The sequence below is a fragment of the Puma concolor genome, chromosome A3 (assembly GCF_028749965.1).
Source record: "Puma concolor isolate L17-30 chromosome A3, mPumCon1.1.hap2, whole genome shotgun sequence".
Classification (NCBI taxonomy): domain Eukaryota; kingdom Metazoa; phylum Chordata; class Mammalia; order Carnivora; family Felidae; genus Puma; species Puma concolor.
In genome coordinates, this window is record NC_141669.1 from 26504147 (window position 1) to 26524876 (window position 20730).

The 20730-nt window shown below is 35.1% G+C and overlaps 1 protein-coding gene across 2 annotated transcripts in view; it reads left to right on the forward strand.

Moving 5' to 3' along the window:
- YIPF4 (Yip1 domain family member 4) overlaps nucleotides 1-9578 on the forward strand; it is a 29903-nt gene extending 20325 nt beyond the window's left edge. Inside the window, exons 4-6 of one of the 2 annotated variants that reach the window (XM_086700322.1) lie at nucleotides 128-205; nucleotides 4208-4321; nucleotides 4959-6869. In XM_086700322.1, coding sequence (XP_086556448.1) covers nucleotides 128-205; nucleotides 4208-4321; nucleotides 4959-5075 — 309 coding nt within the window. In that variant the 3' untranslated portion in view covers nucleotides 5076-6869. Of the gene's footprint in view, nucleotides 1-127; nucleotides 206-4207; nucleotides 4322-4958; nucleotides 6870-8075 lie in introns of those variants that run through there. The other variant, XM_025927102.2, reaches the window with a different exon arrangement.
- The last annotated feature ends 11152 nt before the right edge of the window (nucleotides 9579-20730 follow it).

Sequence of the window (20730 nt, forward strand, 5' to 3'; positions counted from 1 at the left end):
TTCAAACGCTATAACCTGAAATTGGAAACACCAAGCTGTCTTACATTAGAAGAGAATTGACTTCCTGGGAAATTAATCAATTTTTTGGTACAAAGTTATTAATTGCATGAATTTTTTTTCCCTTAAGGTGGTCTCATGGATTATAACTATTTGGATATTTGGTTCCCTAACAATTTTCTTACTGGCCAGAGTTCTTGGTGGAGAAGTAAGTGGTTAATTTTGAAAATAGCCTTTGTTTTTTATCATAAGCTTTATTTTTGGTATTGTAGATATCATCAGTAGCTATATATTCATCATAACTATTTCTTGTCGTGGAATTGGTTTTAAGTTATGCTACTTCTTTTAAGATGATCAGCATGTTAGTATTGTGCATGCCCAATAAATGTTACAAGAAAGGAAGATGAAAGAAAAGATCCCATACCACTCATAAGTAATTTACAGCTTTTCAGGGAAGCATATAATTTATTCTCTAGTACAGCAGTTCTCAAACTTTTTGGTCTCAGGTCCCAAAGAGATGTCTTTATGTGGGTTATATTTATAAATACTTTCCATGTTAGAAATTAAAATAAAAATTTTAAATATATATTTTTGTTCATTTAAAAGTAAAGCCAAATACATTTTAGCATAAATAATATGTTTTGTAGCAAAAAATCTTTTTCAAAACAAAAAAGTGATGAGTGGCATTATTTTACATTTGTGTAAGTAGCTTTAATATCTGGCTTAGTGGAGGCTGGATTCTCCTATCTGCTTTCTGCATTCAGTCTGTTCTGATAACATTGTTTTGGTTAAAGTATATGAAAAAAATAAGGCCTTAAACAGATATTTAATTGGAAACGGAAGACTTTTATTTTATGTATTTATTTTTAATAAATGTTTATTTTTGAGAGAGAGGGAAAGATGGTGAGTGGGGGAGATGCAGAGAAAGAGGGAGACATGGAATCCCAAGCAGGATCCACCCTGTCAGTGCAGAGCCTGATGTGGGGCTCGAACTCACAAACCGTGCGATCATGACCTGAGTCAAGATCCAGAGTCAGACGCTGGCGCCCAGAAAAGAAAGAGTATTTTAGTAGCTTTTTCAGATGATTGTGGCTATTCTTCTCTGATCCTACACCTATGTTCAACAAGTAGTAGTTTCTTAAAGGTTTGTTGCAATAAGGAATCTCAAACCCTTTTAATGAACTTTTCATATTCTGTCTCATTAAAAGTCACTTTGGGTGAATCTTTTTACCCATGCATGATCATTTGGAAAATACTGGTTCACTGGGTTTTGCTGATCTTCTAAATGTTGACACATCTTACTGTACACTAACAGAAAATCACATTCTTTAATATCACCTCCTATCTCATCAGAAATGTGTGTTAGAAAACTGTTAACCTTACAGTGGTAGACACAACTTTTCCAAAATTCTAATTTTTGCTTAAGGATAGAATTTTATCGGGGCGCCTGCGTGGCTCAGTCAGTTAGGCATCTGACTCAGTTTTGGCTCAAGTCATGATCTCATAGTTCATGGGATCAAGCCCCGCATCAGGTTCTGCACTAACAGTGCAGAGCCTGCTTAGGATTCTCTTTCTCCCTCTCTTTGCCCCTCTCCTGCTCACGCTGTCTCTCCCTCTCAAAATAAATAAATAAACATTAACAGGGAGGGAAAGAAGGGAAGGGAAGAAGGAAAGGAAAGAAGGGAAGGGAAGAAAAGAATAGAAAAGAAAAGAAATAAAATTGTTTTGACCTTCCATTCTTCTGGAAGAGTTGCTGGGACCCTCAGGAGCCCATTAGCCACACCTTTAGAATTGCTACCCCATTAAATAAGACTTTGTGAATTACTTTAAACCTAGGAATTCTGACAGTTTATTCTTTTTTTTTTTTTTTTCCTAGTAGTTTATTCTGTGGAGAGAGTAAAGCAGAGGGGATGCCAGGCAGAGAAGTGATTCATTGTCCTAAATGAGAATTGATTGCTAAATGTAGAGATCTTGAGCTCTTTTGTCACATTTGGTAGAAAGATCTGCCGTGTTACTTAGCTCTTGTTTATCTGCTTTCCAGCTTCCAAAATTATGTTGCTGTTGTCCCATCTTCTGTTCTTCTGTTTAAGCCTCTTTTTTGAAGAAAATTCTATTATTAATGAAATAAAACATTGTATTTTATGATATAGAATATATAGTTATCTATACACCATGCAGGCCACAAAGAATGGTATGAAAATACCATCATTCATAAAGTGTCACAACTGACAGTTACTATAAAGATGAGGAAATAACTTTAATCAAACTTTATTTTCTCCAAAACTATACAGTTATCTTATACAAAATAATACTTTGATTCTTGTAAATGGCTTTTTTGTCATTACACTTATTCTCTTTATTTCATGTGTCTGATCTAAACTTCCAGAGTTTAGGATCAGACTTTTGTTGCTGGTTCTTTTGATAGTGTTATTTTTTTTTCCTGTTTTATTCATCATTTCATATATACATTGGGGCTTACATTACTGACAATAGTGTAAGGTATGTGAGTAATGAGAATGAACTTGATCTGCATTATCTGTATTCTGAGAATGCTCAGGGGTTTCATCCAGAGCTCACTGAGCCTTTAGTTATCACTTCTTGTGGTGGGTGCTGAGGTGTGCCTTCATATTTATACATTTTTAATGTGTCACTTAGGGATCAGTTCTCCTCTCCCTAGTGAGCAACCTATATGGCCTCTATGTATTTTTCTGCTACTTAGTTTCTCCCAGGCATGTGCAGTGTTCTCAAAATGCATGATCATTTTGTGGTTTAGTTTCCATTTTTTATGCCTCTTTTAAAAAAAAGTTTTTCCCCTTTTAGTATAGTTTCAAGAGGGAATGATACTAGATATATGTGCTCAATCCATTATCTTAACCTAAAACCCTTAAATAAATTTAGAATAACATTTATCTGTGAAACTTTTTCACTCTGCATATGGAAATATAAAATAATTCTAATGGAGATTTAAAATTATATTTGTTCACATATTATTTGTTATGTTTTAACACAATGCCATGTAATATTTATATGAAAAAAGATATCACTAAATGCCTTGGTAATTTGGAACTGTTGATGTAGGAGTTAAGAGACCTGGATCTTAATTTGAACTCTTTTCTCCTACCAACTTTGCTTTCCTGAACAAAGCACTTTGTCTCTCTAAAAATCAGTTTCTTCGTAATGGAGGCAGTAATACCTCCATTGTAGGATTGCAGGATTGTTGCTGCATTTGATCTGTCTTGATCTATCACAGAGCTTGACACACAGTAGCCACTAAATATTTTTTCCTTCAGTCTCTTCTTCCTGCCCTCCCTTCCCTTTTAGTCTGCAATTACCACATGTAGCTTTCGAGACCTTGAATTTTTTGCTTGAATTAAGATGGTTGTGATCCCTTTAAGTAATCCTTCTGGGATGCCTGGGTGAGTTAAACCTCCAACTCTTGATTTTGGCTTAGGTCATGATCTCATGGTTTGTGGGTCCCAGCCCCACATTGGGCTGCTGTACAGACAGCAGAACCTGCTTGGGATTCTCTGTCTCCCTCTCTCTATGCCTTTCCCTGCTTGTGCTCTCTCTCCCTCTCTCAAAATAAATGAATAAAAAAATTTAAAATAAAAGTAATCCTTCTACAACTTTAAGGAAAGTAGTGACAAAGTATACTGTAGTTGTAGTGAAGGTAATTGGATATATAAGTCTCAAAAGAGAGAAGGCTGGAAATGTAGATTTGGGTATCAGAAAATTGATAATAATTGAAACAGTAGTAGATTGATAAGACTGTAGGAACATAGCGGGTTATATGATAATTTGAAATATAAGGCATATGATACTTCATGATTTCTTTTTTTTTTAAGATTTATCTTTTTAGAGAGAGAGCACGAGCTGGGGAGGAAAGGGTTGGGGGCAGGGAGAGAGAGAGAAGAGAGAAGAGAGAGAGAGAGAGAGAGAGAGAGAGATTCCTAAGCAGCCTCCACATTCAGCGCAGAGCCCAGTGTAGGGCGTGATCCCATGATCCCATGACTCTGGGATTATGACCTGAGCGGAAATCAAGAGTCAGGTGCTCAACCAACTGAACCACCCAGATGCCCTAATACTTGTTGATTTCTTCTTAAATCTCACATTTATGAAAGTACAACAATAAATATGTGATGTTCAATAGTAATTAAAATAATTTACCTTGATTTCTATGATATTTATTTAAAATTTTGAAAATTCACAGGTTGCATATGGCCAAGTTCTTGGAGTTATAGGATATTCACTACTTCCTCTCATTGTTATAGCCCCTATACTTCTGGTGGTTGGATCATTTGAAGTGGTATCTACACTTATAAAAGTAAGTAGTGTATATCATAAAAATTAACTATTTTCCAATAACAAAAGTATACTAGTTCTCTGCCTCAGAATATTGTAGTCTGTACCTATCAAACATTTGTAAGTGTTTGGAACAGTGATCGTAGTCATTGATTGTGTTTCTTTTATTTTCTCATTTTAATCACCAGAAATTATAATGTATGTCTAGAGAGGAGTAAAGAACAAAGAGCAAATCAGGGTACAGGATATTACACTCAGATAAATTTTTTATTTAAAAAAAAATTTTTTTAACGTTTATTTATTTTTGAGACAGAGAGAGACAGAGCATGAACAGGGGAGGGGCAGAGAGAGAGGGAGACACAGAATCTGAAACAGGCTCCAGGCTCTGAGCTGTCAGCACAGAGCCCGACGCGGGGCTCGAACTCACGGATCGTGAGATCATAACCTGAGCTGAAGTCAGACGCTTAACCGACCAAGCCACCCAGGCACCCCTCAGATAAATTTTTTAATGTTGAATTTTTCTTCTCTGTGTTTGTGTTTGTTTGTTTGTTTGTTTGTTTGTTTGTTTATTTATTTATTTATTTATTTTTGGTCTTTTCCATAACCTTTATTTATTTTTATTTATTTTTAATTTATTTATTGTTTAATTTACATCCAAGTTAGTTAGCATATGGTGCAACAATGATTTCAGGAGTAGATTCCTTAATGCCCCTTACCAGTTTAGACCATCCTCTCTCCTGCAATCCCTCCAGCAACCCTCTGTTCTCTGTATTTGAGTCTTTTATGTTTTGTGTCCCTCCTTGTTTTTATATTATTTTTGCTTCCCTTCCCTTATGCTCATCTGTTTTGTATCTTAAATTCCTCATATGAGTCAGGTCATACGATATTTGTGTTTCTCTGACTAATTTTACTTCGCATAATACCCTCTAGTTCCATCCCTGTAGCTGCAAATGGCTCTTCTCTGTGTTTATAATACAACTTCATAGGACTTAGATTTTGTGGGTGACTTATATTTAAGATTTTACCAGACATTTATTTAATAACTGGTACTCCTATTTGAATAATAACTCCCTTATCAAATATGAAAGACATGGTTGTAATAAATTGGCTTTTCTATGTTGCAGAGATCAGCACTTCTTTATGCTGTGTTAAATTTACATTAACATAAATGCATCTTAAACATTTACTGATAATATTAAGTATTAATAAGTAGTAAGATAACCTAAATTTTGAATAACTTTGGGAAATAAATGCTTAGCACATGTATTTATATTACACAATGAATGTAATTTTTTTCTTTATGAGAAAATATAGAACTTTTTTCTTTTTTTTAATGTTTTTTTTTAAGAGAATGTGAGCAGGGGCGGAGGAGGGGCAGAGAGCCACTTGAAGTGGGCTCCAGTCTCCGTGCTGTCAGCACAGAGCCTGTTGCGGGGCTTGAATTCAATGAACCGTGAGATCGTGACCTGAGCCGAAGTCAGACGCTTAACTGACCTAGCCACCCAGGTGCCCCAAAAATACAGAACTTCTTAAGACTACCACTTTCAGAACTGCCATTATGTAGCCTTCACATTAAAGTATTTGTTTTTAAGTACAGCCAATTAATTTTTCTGACATTTGGTTTTATTTAAAGTCCCTTACTAATTCTAATATATGGGAGAAAAGATTCCTTTTAGAATTGGTTAACTACAGGGTAATAATGAGATATAAGTATTAGGTATTGAGAAGAGTAGAGATTTTGGAACCAATTAGTTCTAAATTCAAAATCTGGTTCTTCCATTTATTTGCTACCCGCTTGGGGCGATACCTTTTCTTATCCTCCTCTGCAAATTGGGAATCTTGACAACTGTTTTTTAGGGTTCATTATCAAAATGGTAAAGTATTTATGCTTGGTACAGAGAAGACACTCAATTAGTAGTTGTTATTACAAATATTATAAAAGAATATTTTGAGAACATCTTTGTATATTAGAACTACTTGATCACTTTAGAGACCAAGTACCAGATCATTCTTCTCTCTGCCTTCTAATCCTGAAATCTTTTTTTTTTAATTGGCATTATCAGCACTTAATTTAAAAGTCTTACAGTACAGAAGCTAGCCCCATTGCTGACATGTAATTATCTAGCTTTAGTGAACGTACCACTTTACTGAATCATTCAGGATCTTTCTTGTTTGTGTGTTGTTTTAACTTGGGTTAAAGCCTGTTTGAATACTTCTAAGACTACTCCCAAAATTGCTAAAACTGTGTGTCTTCTGGTCACTTTTAGTAATCAAGTTCAATTGAAAGTTGGTGTTTAGCATTCTTTATGCAATTTATGAATGTATTATTACGAACCAGAAAGTCTTTTGTCATTAAAATTTTAGGATACAATTGTTTTAAACTTCAGATTTTTCTTTCCCCAGTTCTTTTTCCTAATTGTTTAATCTTCTGTTTGTAGTGAGCCATTGTATGTTTGTTTCCAAGTCCAAGATTTATGGAGAAATATGTTGCAAAACTCTTATCATTTAAATCTCATTAGAATACAGTTTAATCTACAAGCATTATTTTTTTAACATTAAATCTCTGTAATTCTTACCAATCTTTAACTATTTACTTATAACAAAAAAAAAATGTATGACATACAAATGCAATTTGATCATAATCTTATTTCATATATTTCCCTATACTTTTCTGAAAGTCTAAAATATTTTGTAGCTTTTTGTTTTAGTTTAAAAAGAACAGTAGAAAACCGGACCATCTCAAATACATTTTCAGGCTGTCGGTATTTATTTTTGACCTTTCTACCAGTGGTTCTCAAGGACGATTTTGCCTCCCAAGGACATTTGGCAATGTCTGGAGACATATGGGGTGTCACAAACGATGTTGGGAGTGGAATCTTACTAGTATGTCATGGGTCGAGGGCAGGGATTCTGCTAAAAATCCTGTCATGCACAGGACAGCTTCCCATAACAATTATCCAGCTCCAAAATGTCAGTAGTACAAGGTTGAGATATCCTGCCCTGTGCCAAGTCCTTTTCTGTCATAGTTTCTCTGATTTCTACCCTTGAAGTTCTTCATTTAATTTTATTCTATAAAATGCCGTTTGCAACTACATCAGTAAGTGTTCTATAAGTTTCCAGTGGAAATAACTTAAAATTTGGTACACGTATAATCTGAAAACCACAGTACATTGTATTTAATTAAACTCTTGACCAAACTGTTATTTTTTTCTCCTTTTTATTTAACCCCATACTTTTACCTATTTCTGGGAAAATGCTGTTCTATTTCATAAACATTGTGTAAAATTTTCGCTTAGTCTGTTTTCCTACTTCTTAGAAGAAAAAACAGGAAAAAGTTTACTTTGTAATGAAATTATTTTCTTTCAGCACATTTCTTTCAGTTGGCCAAATTTCTTTCAGTTAGCCAAAACTTGCCTTATCTTAAATCACCAGGGACACTGTTAAAAAGACTAATTAACAAAACCCTTCCCTGACGAGATTTTGATTTAGCAAGCTAGAGTGAATCCCCGGATTCTCTTTTTAATAGGCACTCCGAGTCATTCCTAGGATTAGACAAGTGTGATAACAAAAGACTTCATTTGCATACGTAAAGGAACAAAGCAAGGATAAACATTCTTAATAATAATCTTAAACATTAAGTTTTACTGTTTACCACAATTGGTTGTCAGGGTTGTTTTAAGAAACTATTGTGAATGTTATTTTACTGTCTGATACCCAGAATGTTAATTGACTTGCTAATATGCTGCCTTTTGTCTTTTTTGTTTGTTTTTTTAAAGCTGTTTGGTGTGTTTTGGGCTGCCTACAGTGCTGCTTCATTGTTAGTGGGTGAAGAATTCAAGACCAAAAAGCCTCTCCTGATTTATCCAATCTTTTTACTATACATTTATTTTTTGTCCTTATATACTGGGGTGTGATCTAAGTCATATATGAGTAGAAAAAGACATGTTACATTTGTGTGTGTAGGCTGGGAACTCTTGCTAAGGGGATTGAAGAAATCCTGTTGCTGGTAAAATTTTACATGTTCCACATGTAAAGGCAGGTTGAAAGTCTTTTTAAAACAACATTTTTTTGTATTTAATTATTTGCAGTTATCTGGATTTTTTTTGGTCAGAATTCCGAATTATGTTTGATTCTTCATATTCCAGTGAATAAAATTTAAAAGCATTGTGTTTTTAAGATTGTGTCAATATTCACCTAAAAACTTGTGCCAAAAGCACCTGGAATGGTAATTATATTTCATTCAAAGGGTAAATATGGCAGCATCCTAATAATCTAAAAGCGCAATTTTTTCTTTAAAGGGTTTTCTCCTGCATTGCAGATCCTGTAGATATATATTTATATTTATACGTATATATTTATGAAATTATTCTTTTTATTCACAAAATATATTTCTGAATAGCCTAAAAGTTGAGATATTTTCAATCTGATGCTTAACCTTTCTTTAATTTGGCCATTAATCTTTTATTTATAAATTCAGAGTTGTTTTTTAAATTGTGTATAATTTTAAAAATCTCATACATGCTTCAGTATGTCCTTGTTAAGAGTCCTAATAACAACTAAAACTAATTTTTTAACAGTTGCTGCTGTAGATTTGGTTTGCTTGGGTATGCTTTGAAAAACTATTTTTGAATGCCTAAATATCTGATTTCAGTTTATGTTTATCTTTCTGACCAAAGGAGCAGGAGGTATAATGGATATGGCATTATTAAAATTGTCAATATGTAGAGAAATAGTAATATTTATAGCATCAGAAATATTTTTAAGTGGTACTCCTAAGTCATAAAAGTTGCTGGAAAGAGACCTTTAAAATCTTGTGGTCTTGAATAATGTTATATGAAGTAGAAAAAAATAAAATGCTTCCCAGCTGTGTGTTTTGTTTTATAACACCTTGTCCTGTATTACTAAACAAGTATCAGGTACTCTAACAAATGTACAGTATTTGCTAAGGGAAATATTCAGAAATTTTAGTGAAATTTTTGTTGCAAATTATTTCATATACCCTGGTGTATACTTTAGTTAATATAACTTTGTAAAGTAGATTAAATATTTATGTCCATAAAACAGCAAATGCCTGTTAACTATCAGCAAATTATATTATCCTTTCTGGTCTCAGCTGGAAGAGTTAACTGCTGTCCTCAATATGATACCATTCCTTTAACAACTTTATGCATCAGGAAATATCTAGCAACTCTGAAGCAAGTCTTCAAAGTACCAAACCCATCTCTCCTCCTTTCACTAAAAAAGAAAGGGAAAAAAAAAAAAAAAAAAGGAAAAATTTATTTTAAGCTACAGGAAAAGGGTGGAGCTATCTTTGAGCCAGAATAATGTGAAAATTACATATGCTAATTTTTAAAAACAAGCTTAGGACAATAGATTGAAGCACCAGAGGGACAGAATTTCTGGAACCTAAAATAATATGAAGTTGTGAGGAAGGATCAATAGCTACAGAAGTAGCAACTGTAAACATTTGTCACACATAAGAAATTCCTGAGGTCACTACTTTGTTACAGTCAATTATTATATTTGATATTCATAGTGTTGACCCTGAATCTTCCCCCAAGAAGTTTGGGGGTTGGTCCCAGGGGGTAGAATTTTACTAAGCAGTACATTAAACCATTTTGGGATCCATTCTATCAAAAACTGGTTTAATTTTTTTAACCAGTTCTTTAAGATGTGAATGAAAAGTTTACATATTGTATTGTGTTTATTCCCTAATGATGAAGATAAAATGAGGTATTGATGTTCTAAAAAGGAGTTTAAAAATAACAACATTTAATCATGAGAACTTCTGCTCTTTAGGGTATATGTAGGTACTATTTATCATGTTTCAAGGTCAACCAACATACTCATGGGCTAATGAGCAAAGTAGTTAAAACAGATTGTCAGTTTGGAAATGTAATTTGTAAATTTGTACAAGAGACATTACTGCTAACAATGATAAGCTGACCGTGATAATGTCCTTTCCTTGAATTTTTATATAATAATATTTTCTAAGTCATACTGATTTTAAATCATGATTCCAACTTAATTATTAGTTCATTAGTATTTTTAAAACAGAACTCGCCAGATAGTCTCTTCTAGATGTGTGTGTGCGCGTGTGTGTTTTCAGTTGTAGCAATTGTGATGAATGTTAATCCTCAAAAGGAGAATTATGAGTAAATTATATTTACTTATATTTCAAATTGATTGTAAAATAATTGAAACTTGGATTAAAAATCAAAATCTCTTTATAATTTTCATTGTATTAGAAAACAGTTTAGGAAGATTTGTAAAGTTTTATGAACCATTATTAAACTTGCTTATTTCTAAGGTCTATAAGACAGTTTTATATAATGGTGTGTGTTTCCAAAAAATTCCCCAAATATTAAAATGCTAATATAGAGTTCTAAATTAGTGAAAATTCTCATTGACTGAAAATAATGAGGTAGATATTTTTGTTTATTTTTTAAAATTACATTGTACTTAAACATTGAATAAAATAATGCTTCTACAACCTAATAAAAACAGAATATTTTTCATATTGAGCAAAACTAATTGAATATTTTAAGATGATTGTTATTTATTTATCTTTTACATTTTTATGCATATTTTAGCCAGTTTTAGGCTTTAGGAAATTATGACACATTTTTAAGTTTTGTTATAATGTCTTCCATGCAATTCTTTTTTTTTCTTCTTCTTTTTTTATAGTGAAGAAGTTGGGTTTGTTGTTTTGTTCTTTGCAGCAAAGGATGACAACACACGTCATAGGCTTGTATTAATATAATTCTTTCTGGTTGCATGGCATGGCAGTCTGAAATAAGTCTTGATAGAACTAAAAATCACCCTCAGCGATTCTCTGCTCTGATAACATAAAATAATAGTGTTATTTTATTTTATTTATTTATTTATTTTTTTGAGACAGAGCATGAGCAGGGGAGGGGCAGAGAGAGAGGGAGACACAGAATCTGAAGCAGGCTCTGGGCTCTGAGCCTTCAGCACAGAGACTGACACGGGGCTCGAACTCACGGACTGTGAGATCATGACCTGAGCTGAAGTCAGACGTTTAACTGACTGAGCTACCCAGGCGCCCCAAAATAATAGTGTTTTGTCACCATCTTTCATAAATGGTTCTTGAAGGGAACCCTTGTGTTAACATCTTCCCTTTCACTACATTTTAATTTCCCTTAGAAACTGAATTACAGATGCTTTATTTCTCATTTGTGTACTTTCCTAACAGTAGTCTGTATGTTTGAGAATCTGTTGCCACTTTGTAAATAAATCCCAAAATAAGATTTTGACCTTAATAATGCTAGACAGTCTTCTATCTCTGAACTTCAAATCATGATATCTTCTGAAGAAAGTTCCACTTGTGATTATATTTTCTTTGTAACAAACTGGTATACATTTTAGACCCTACCTTTTCTCTATGGAGTGTAGTGGTCTGAAATTCAGAAATGAGAATATTCCCTGTTGAAGGCATATTATTAAGCATGAAGCTTAAGGTTAGATTTCTCATTTGAAATTCTTTTGATATGCTGAGGTTGCATCTTGGAGGTTAATTAAAGGAAAGAATGTCGGGATGATTAAGATGGCATCAGTAAAATAATACCCAATTTTTCATTTTTGTGTTGGTAGTAACCGTAGTTTCAGCTTTTCTTATTTTATGCAAAATATCCATGCGTTTTTACTTTGAAGATATGTGTAGTTTGCAAGTGCTTGAAAAAAATTCCTTAAACATCCCTTGTAGCTAGTTCGGTGGTATATTTGTGCTATCACTGAGATTTTTTAAAAGTTAGATATTGGTATGAAAAAATATTTTTATAGGGTATTTTGAACTTGTAATTAGAGCATGTGAAGGTTATTAGTATAGTAGAGAAGTAAACTTTGCTATTTGTAATAATTTTCTTAACACTCGGAATATAAGTAAATTAGGTTTATCGAGAACAGATACCTTGGTTTTTCTATAATAGTTGCCACTGAGCAATTTTTATCAAATACAAGTGGATTGCTGCTATTCACATAATAAGTCCTCGTTGTTGAAGGTAAATGATTGAAATTATGTATTTTTGCTTGATTTTATAATGACCCTACTCACTTTTGTGGTATTAATCAGTTGCTATGTGAAGTATTACTTAAATAGGACGCACCATTTGATAAGGAAACACTCCATATGTTTTGTAATCCTTATACAGAATTATTTTCTCTTAACTCTTATTCATGATGATGGGCCTAGGTGCTAAGTCCCTCATATTCAATCTTCTTTGCCCCATGGGACTTAGGAAAATCTTTTGCCTAATAAAAATTTATTTTCAAAGGATGGTACTGGTGGTGGTCCCAAGAATGAAACATTCAAAAGAAATGGCATTTGAATTGGGTACCCTGAATATGAAGAGATAATAGTTATCAATCAGGTATTTATTGCCCCCTCTGTATGTGCTGGGTACTGTGTTAGGTACAAGGATACAGTGGTATGCAAAAACCACACATGCACACCGTAACTTTAATGAGCCAGTATTTTTGGAGAGAGAGTTTCACAAATTGTAAAATAATTGCAACAAGTAGAGAAATAAGAACTGTAGGTCTGTGGTAGCAAGAGAATGTATAATAGAAGAATTAGATGAGAAAAGCCTTCCCTTAGGCAGTGATGCTTAAGGTATAATCTTAGGAGTAAGTAAAAGTTAACTAGGCAGAGGTGGGAGGGAAGACTATCCAGACAGAGGAAATAGTGGGTGTGTAGAAGGATATGAAAACCCATTTGGTTGAAGTTTAGTAGGTTATGAAATTGAACAGGTTAAGTTGGCATTAGTCTGTACCTGACGTTCCAAGCCATGTTTTCTTTGTCAGGGCTCTTGTTTAGAAGTACAGTACCAGAAACATGCTTTTAATACGAAAAGCCAAGATATGCAATTCTATTTTTGATTTTCCCCAGCAGAAATGCATGTTCATATGCCACAAGAGACATGTGCATGGTACACAATAGCCAAAAATTGGAATCAGCATGTCCATCAACACAGAATGGGTAAATAGGTATAACACAGTGGAGTGTTATCCAATGAAAATGAATGACTGGAGCCACGTGTAAGAACATGGAGAATTACACAAGTATTATGAATGAACAAAGCAGACACCAAAGAACTTATACTGTGTTGCTCCCTTTTTGTGAAGTTCAAACACAGGCAAAATTAAGTGATGGTGTTTAGAGATACATATTGAGGTGCAAAGTTTTTTTTTAAACAGCTTTAATGATGTATATTACATGCCACAGAGTTCATCCATCATTGGTATACAGTTTGATAATTTTTATTAAGTTTGTCTAGTTGTACAACCACTACCACAATCCAATTGACAAAGTCATCTTTATAAAAAACAAGAAAGTGACCACCATAAAAGGTTAGTGGTTGGGGCGCCTGGGTGGCTCAGTCAGTTAAGAGTCCGACTTCGGCTCAGGTCATGACCTCACAGTGTGAGAGTTTGAGCCCCACGTCAGGCTCTATGCTGACAGCTCAGAGCCTGGAACCTGCTTCAGATTCTGTGTCTCCCTGTCTCTCTGACCCTCTCCCACTCACACTCTGTCTCTGTCTATCTCTCTCAAGAATATATAAACATTAAAAAAAAGGTTAGTGGTTACCCTTAATGGGAAGGGAGAAGGGTAGTATTTGGAAAGAGTCATAAGAAGGACTTTCATGGGTGTTTGGTTTTTATTAAGTCATTAAGCTGTATGTTTTATGTTTTTTTCTATATGTGTGTTATAATGTAGTCTTAATTTTTTTTTTTAAGTAGACTCCACACCCAGGCTGGAGCCCATTGCAGAGCTTGAACTCATGACCCTGAGATCAAGATCTGAGCTGAGATCAAGAGTTGGATGCTTAACTAACTGAGCCAGTCAGGCTCCCCTTAAAATCTTTTTTTAATGGTTCTAAACAGGTTATGTATCTAACATAGGTAAATTATCATTTTTCATCTTTTTTATTACTGTTATTCCTCCACTATAATGCAAGCTCCCTTGGGACAAGGACATTTTCTGACATGTTCATCAGTGTATCCCAGTTTTTTTGAATGAATACATGAACCTGGTCATTGAGTCCTGAATTCAAATCCAAAGCCAGTGAATTTCAAAACCAGCAGCCTTAGCATTAGTCTTTCAGAGTGTTGAAGTTTAGTTGAAGTTAGGCAAGACCTTAGAGATGATCTAATGAGTATAATCATTTCTCATACAAATGAGGAAATTAGGCCTAAGAAAGGATTGTCTAAAATAACCCTGTTGTGGGTGCTTGGGCGGCTCAGTCAATTAAACATCCACCTTTTGATTTTGGCTCAGGGCATGATCTCACAGTTCATAGGTTTGAACCCCGCAAACCTCTGGGGCTCTATGCTGACATCGTAGAGCCTGCTCAAGATTCTCTCTCTCTCTCTCTCTCTCTCTCCTTCTCTCTCTGCCCTTCCCTCACTCGAGCTTGCGCCCTCTCAAAATATAAATAAATAAACTTAAAAAGATTTAATAATAAAATAACACTGTTCACCCACACAGTTAAGAGTTTAAGTCTCCAGGGGCACCTGGTGGCTCAGTCAGTTGAGTGTCCAACTCTGGCTCAGGTCATGATCTCCCAGTTCCTGATTTCGAGCCCTGCATCAGGCTCGCTGCTGTCGCCTGTTAGCACAGAGCCAGCTTCAGATCCTCTGTACCCCTCTCTCTGCCCCTCCCCTGCTTGCACTCTCCAAAAAAATAAATAAATATCAAAAGAAAAGAAAAGTGGGGCACCTGGGTGGCTCAGTCGGTTAAGCATTCGACTTCGGCTCAGGTCATGATCTCACGGTCCGTGAGTTCGAGCCCCGCGTCGGGCTCTGTGCTGACAGCTCAGAGCCTGGAGCCTGCTTCGGATTCTGTGTCTCCCTCTCTCCAACCCTCCCCCGTTCATGCTCTATCTCAGAAATAAATAAACATTAAAAATAAATTTTTTTTTAAGTCTCCAAACTTCAAATCTAGTGTTCTTTTCATTATGATCTGGAATATCAGTGTTGCCACTCAACAACCTAGGTATAGTTGTCTTTTTTTTATCATAGTCCATTGTATAAATAATGGAAACATCTTTCCTTTGCTTTCCCTTTTAATTCTTCCTATTCCACTTTTTATTTTTAAAAAAATTTTTTTTATATTTATTTATTTCTGAGACAGAGACAGAACATGAGCAGGGGAGGGACAGAGAGAGAGGGAGACACAGAATCAGAAGCAGGCTCCAGGCTCTGAGCTGTCAGCACCGAGCCCGACGTGGGGCTCGAACCCACAAACCATGAGATCATGACCTGAGCCAAAGTCGGTCATTCAACCGACTGAACCACCCAGGTGCCCCTCCGCTTTTTAAAGTCAATGTTAGTTTTAGGCTTTCAAGTATTGCACATGAATATTAAATAATAAAAGCTCAAAGGGCTGTTGTCCTTTGGATTGTCCTAGTACTTGGTACACATTAGCTAATATATTAGCTATTGATAATACTGAAGTCATTTAGATCAATGAAAAAGGAGAGTTTCCAGAAATATACCCAATTATATATGAGATTAGTACATGATAAAGGTGGCATGTTAAATTGATTAAAAAAAGATGAATTATTGGGGCACCTGGTTGACTCATTTGGAAGAGCATATGACTCAATCTTGGAGTTGTGAGTTCAAGCCCCATGTTGGGTGTATAGATAACTAACAAAAATCAAAACAACAACAACAATAAAGAAACACTTAAAGATGAATTACTAAATAAGAGGTGATACTGCATCAGATAAAAAACATTTGGTTACAAGAAGCAACCCTATGATCAATGACTTCACTAAATATGAGTTTATATTTCTCACATGGTAAGAAATCCAAGGGTATATAATCCAGGACAAATATGGCAACTTAATGTCATTGAGGACTCAGAGACTCCTTTTATCTTTTTACTCCGCCCTTTTGAGTGTGTGGCTTTCATTTCATTGCTAGATTCCTAGCAGAAAGAAAGGTGAAAGTCAAGAGGCCAAAAGGAACATGTCAAGTCAAAGTTGCCTTTTTTTTAAAGTTGCATTCTGTGACTTCACCACCTTGTATCTTGGGACAGAACTGAATCACTTGGTCATCCCTTGCTGCAAGAGTTTAGGAAAGTGTATTAACCTGGATATGTCTCTGCCTTAAACAAAGTCACAGTTCTGTTAGTAAGGGAGAATGGATACCAGGTGGGTAACGAGCAGTGTCTTACAAAGACATGTCAGGCCACTTGGAAAAATATAAAGCTGAACTGCATCTCACTTTTTATACCAAAGTAAATTACAGATATATCAAATATTTTAAAAACAAATGCCAGAAAAAAAGCAGGAATTAATTTTTCATATATTCCTTGAGAAGTTGGGGCTTTCAAAGTATGGCATAAGACACAAGCCAAAAAGGAAGAAATTAAGAATATTGACTACTTACCATTTAAAACGATTCTATAGGAAAAGATAAACTATGAATTAAGAAATATATGTAAGACTTATATAGGCAGAGGACTAATTTCCTTAATATAAAAAGAACATTTATAAATTAGTAATTTAAAATGGGCAAAGGATATACATGGTCAATCGTGTTATGTAATATATAATAGTAAAAGAATATAAATTGATATTTAAAATGGGCAAGGGATATAAGGGAGAGATGATTTTTTTTTAGAAGGCCAATGAATATATGTATAAATGCACAAATTCATTTGTGATTAAATGCAGTTTAAACAACAACATTGCCCCTCAGATTGCCAAACCTCAAAAAGGTTGGTAATACCTGGTGTTGATTGAGACTATGAGCAGATCTGATTTAACTGATAGACAGGAACATGGCTGTCTGAATTGTTAAAATATTGAAATGCAACTGGTAAATAGTAATACTGTAACTGCATTAGCAATGAAGTTAATTATGTAAATTCTGATAAGATTTTTTCTGTTGTGACATTCATTGGTAATGAACCTTTTGTTGTAATTACATATGAGAAACATTTCCAACATCTGTTAGCTTAGCCTGTGACATGGTAAATAATGTGGCTGCATTGTGCATTACCTATGAAGCATTCCATGTCCTAACAGTTGCTACTTCTAAATAGTTTTTTTGTTGTTGTTGTTTTATTTTTAGTACATTGCAATTCTTGGGTGAAAAGTAATAATAGTGTTTTAGTATTTTAAAATAGGAGAATTTATAACAAAATATTAAAAATGGATATACCCCAAAGCTGTTTGACCCTATCTGTTATCTGTCAATGCAGAACATGTGCATGCCCTACGACCCAGCAATTCTATATGCTCACACACACATAAATTCAGTACTGTGCAATGAAACTTTCTGCAGTGATGGAAGGAGTCTAATATTTTGTGTTGTCGCTACAGTAGCTACTAGCTATGTGGCTTTTGAGTAGTTGGAATGTGATTAATGCAACTGAGAAAGTGATTGTTTTTTTTAGTAAGCTCTATGCCCAACATAGGGCTTGAACTCAAAACCCCTAGATTAAGTGTTGCATGCTCTACCAACTGAACCAGCCAGGCTCCCCTGATTTTCAACTTAATTTTATTTAAACTTAAAGAGTCACCTGTGGTTATTAGCTACTGTATTGGTCAGAACAGTGAATATTCATAGCAGCACCATTAATAGTGTTCCAAACTGTAAACAACCCAAACAGACCAATTAAGGCAGTCTCACACAGTTGAATATAATTAGATTGAAAGATCTGTAACTACATGTAAAAGTATGGATGATCTCAAAAACTGAATGAGCAAAAGAAGCAGACACAAAGTAATACATACTTCAGGGTTCTATTTATGTAAAGTACAAAAACGGGATGTTTGTTACTCTTGAGTGGGAAGGAAGTAACTGAAAGAGGGTTTGGGATTGGGGCATCTAGGATGCTGTTACCTTCTCTTTCTTAATGTGGGTGCTAATTTTATGGGCGTGTTCAGTTTGTGAAAATGTATCAAGCTGTATACTTGATACACCTTGCTATAAGGATATTGTATTTGAATTAAATCTTGTAAATTGGAGAGAAAAAAACCCCACCCAGAATGAAGTGTCAGCAAAATGTTGGTAAGCTTCTTAACATTCCTTTTAAATGTCATAAATGTTCATGTTCTAAAACTGTGGAAGAATATGATAATGAACTCTAGCTTGGAACATTTCTTGAAACATCCTGAAATGTATTTTGATACTGTGCAAAAATTAATATAAAATAAAACATGTGATTTTCACTTCTGAAATGAAAACATGACTTATTACAGCAGATGTGAATGTTGAATGCAAACAGGGATCAAAAATGTAGTGTTGAAAGTTGAAAGTGCTAAACTCATATTTCATCCAGGAAGCAGTCATATTCACTTAAAGCTCATAACTCAAAGCTTTGCAATCATCATTGAGGAGGTTAAAAGATCTATCATTTTCACCCAAAAAAAACCTCTAAAAATTTCACCTGAGAGGTTTTTTTTTTAATGTTTATTTTTGAGAGAGAGAGAGAGAGAGATGAAGTATGAGTGGGGGAGGAGCAGAGAGAGTGGGAGACACAGAATCCGATGCAGGCTCTAGGCTCTGAGCTGTCAGCACAGAGCCCGACGTGGGGCTCGAACCCACGAACCTTAAGATCATGACCTGAGCTGACGTTGGACACTTAGCCGACTGAGCCACCCAAGTGCCCCTCACCTGAGAGTTTGAATTGATCAAAGAAAAGTTATTTTTTTATGATTGTTTATTTTTGAGAGAGAGAGTGAGTGGGGGAGGGTCAAAAAGAGTGGGAGACAGAGGATCTGGTCTGTGCTGGCAGCACAAAGCCCAATGTGGGGCTCGAGCTCACAAACTGCAAGATCGTGACCAGAGCCGAAGTCAGATGCTTATCCAACTGAGCCACCTAGGAACCCCAAGAAAAACTGTTTTGAAAAGACCATTCGTATTGTTAACACCAAATACTCTGGTGTTAAATACAAAGAAGGATTTTTAGGCATGAAATATTTAGTAAACCTTTTATACAGAGTTTGCAATTTAGATTTATGGTCTCACTTGTGACACATCTGAAAAAAAGAATGTAAGTTTTCAGTCATTACCACAGAGCTTGAATTGGTACATATGAGTGTCTTAGTAATTTACTTAAAAGGTAAAATATCACAATTTTAAAAATAGTTTAATGGCTTGCATTGATGCTGTGGAGCTGAAGGTAACATCCAGGGGAAAATACCAAACATCATTATAGGCGTTCCAAGGAAAATGATCCCAGTAAGAACTATATGGAAAAACTTCATTGCATTTTTAACAGACAATACTATGAAATGCTAGGGAAGAAATCTGGAATTTTAGCCAAAGTTCAGAAAGATGTCCAGATGTTTTAATTTGGCACAAAGTCACTACACTTGAATATCTCCAAATGGTGCAATAAAGACATAAATACAGGGGCGCCTGGGTGGCGCAGTCGGTTAAGCGTCCGACTTCAGCCAGGTCACGATCTCGCGGTCCGTGAGTTCCAGCCCCGCGTCAGGCTCTGGGCTGATGGCTCAGAGCCTGGAGCCTGTTTCCGATTCTGTGTCTCCCTCTCTCTCTGCCCCTCCCCCGTTCATGCTCTGTCTCTCTCTGTCCCAAAAATAAATAAACGTTGAAAAAAAAAATTAAAAAAAAAAAAAAGACAAATACATGAATCACTTTAACGTATTTTCCCAATAAACTTTATATTTATTATCATAAATTTATGATAGCAAACAAAGGTAAAATTTTCTGAGAAAGTTAAATAGTATCTGAAGAGCTCAGAATTGTGATAATGATACTTGGATTTTTGTTTTGGCTTCGATGGAAGGCTATAGTTTTAGAACTGCAAAGGTAATTTGAGAATCATACCAACCAACCCTTGTATATTTTCTTCATTAGAAATTTTGAAGTCAGAGCAAACATTCAGAATATGAAAATATTTTTAGAAATATGGCCTTACTCAAAGATATTTGGTCAAACATTATTTGGGTTTTTTTCTATGAGAATGTTTTTGGATGAGATTAATATTTAAATAAGTAGACCAAGTAAAACAGATTGCCCTTCCTAAGGTGGGTGGACAGCATCCTGAAGGCCTGAACAAAACAAAAAGGCTGACCCTCCTTCCTCCCATCCCACTCCAACCCTCCCACCTTCACCCTCCACCCTCCCAAGAGAGAATTCCTCCTGGTTGACCACCTTCTAGCTGGGAGAGCTGGGGCATCTGTTGTTTCCTGCCTTTGGACTCTTCCTGGGTTTCAACTCTTCTGGGTTTCAAGCCTGCCAGCCTTTGGACTGGGACTATGCCATTGGCCCTCCTGGGTCTCCAGCTTGCCTACTTACCCTGCATATCTTTGGACTTGTCAGCCTCTATAATCGTGTGCTAATTTCTTATAATAAATTTCTTAGCGTATATATTTATACATTTATATATTTCTTATTGGTTCTGTTTCTCTGGAGAGCCCAATACAC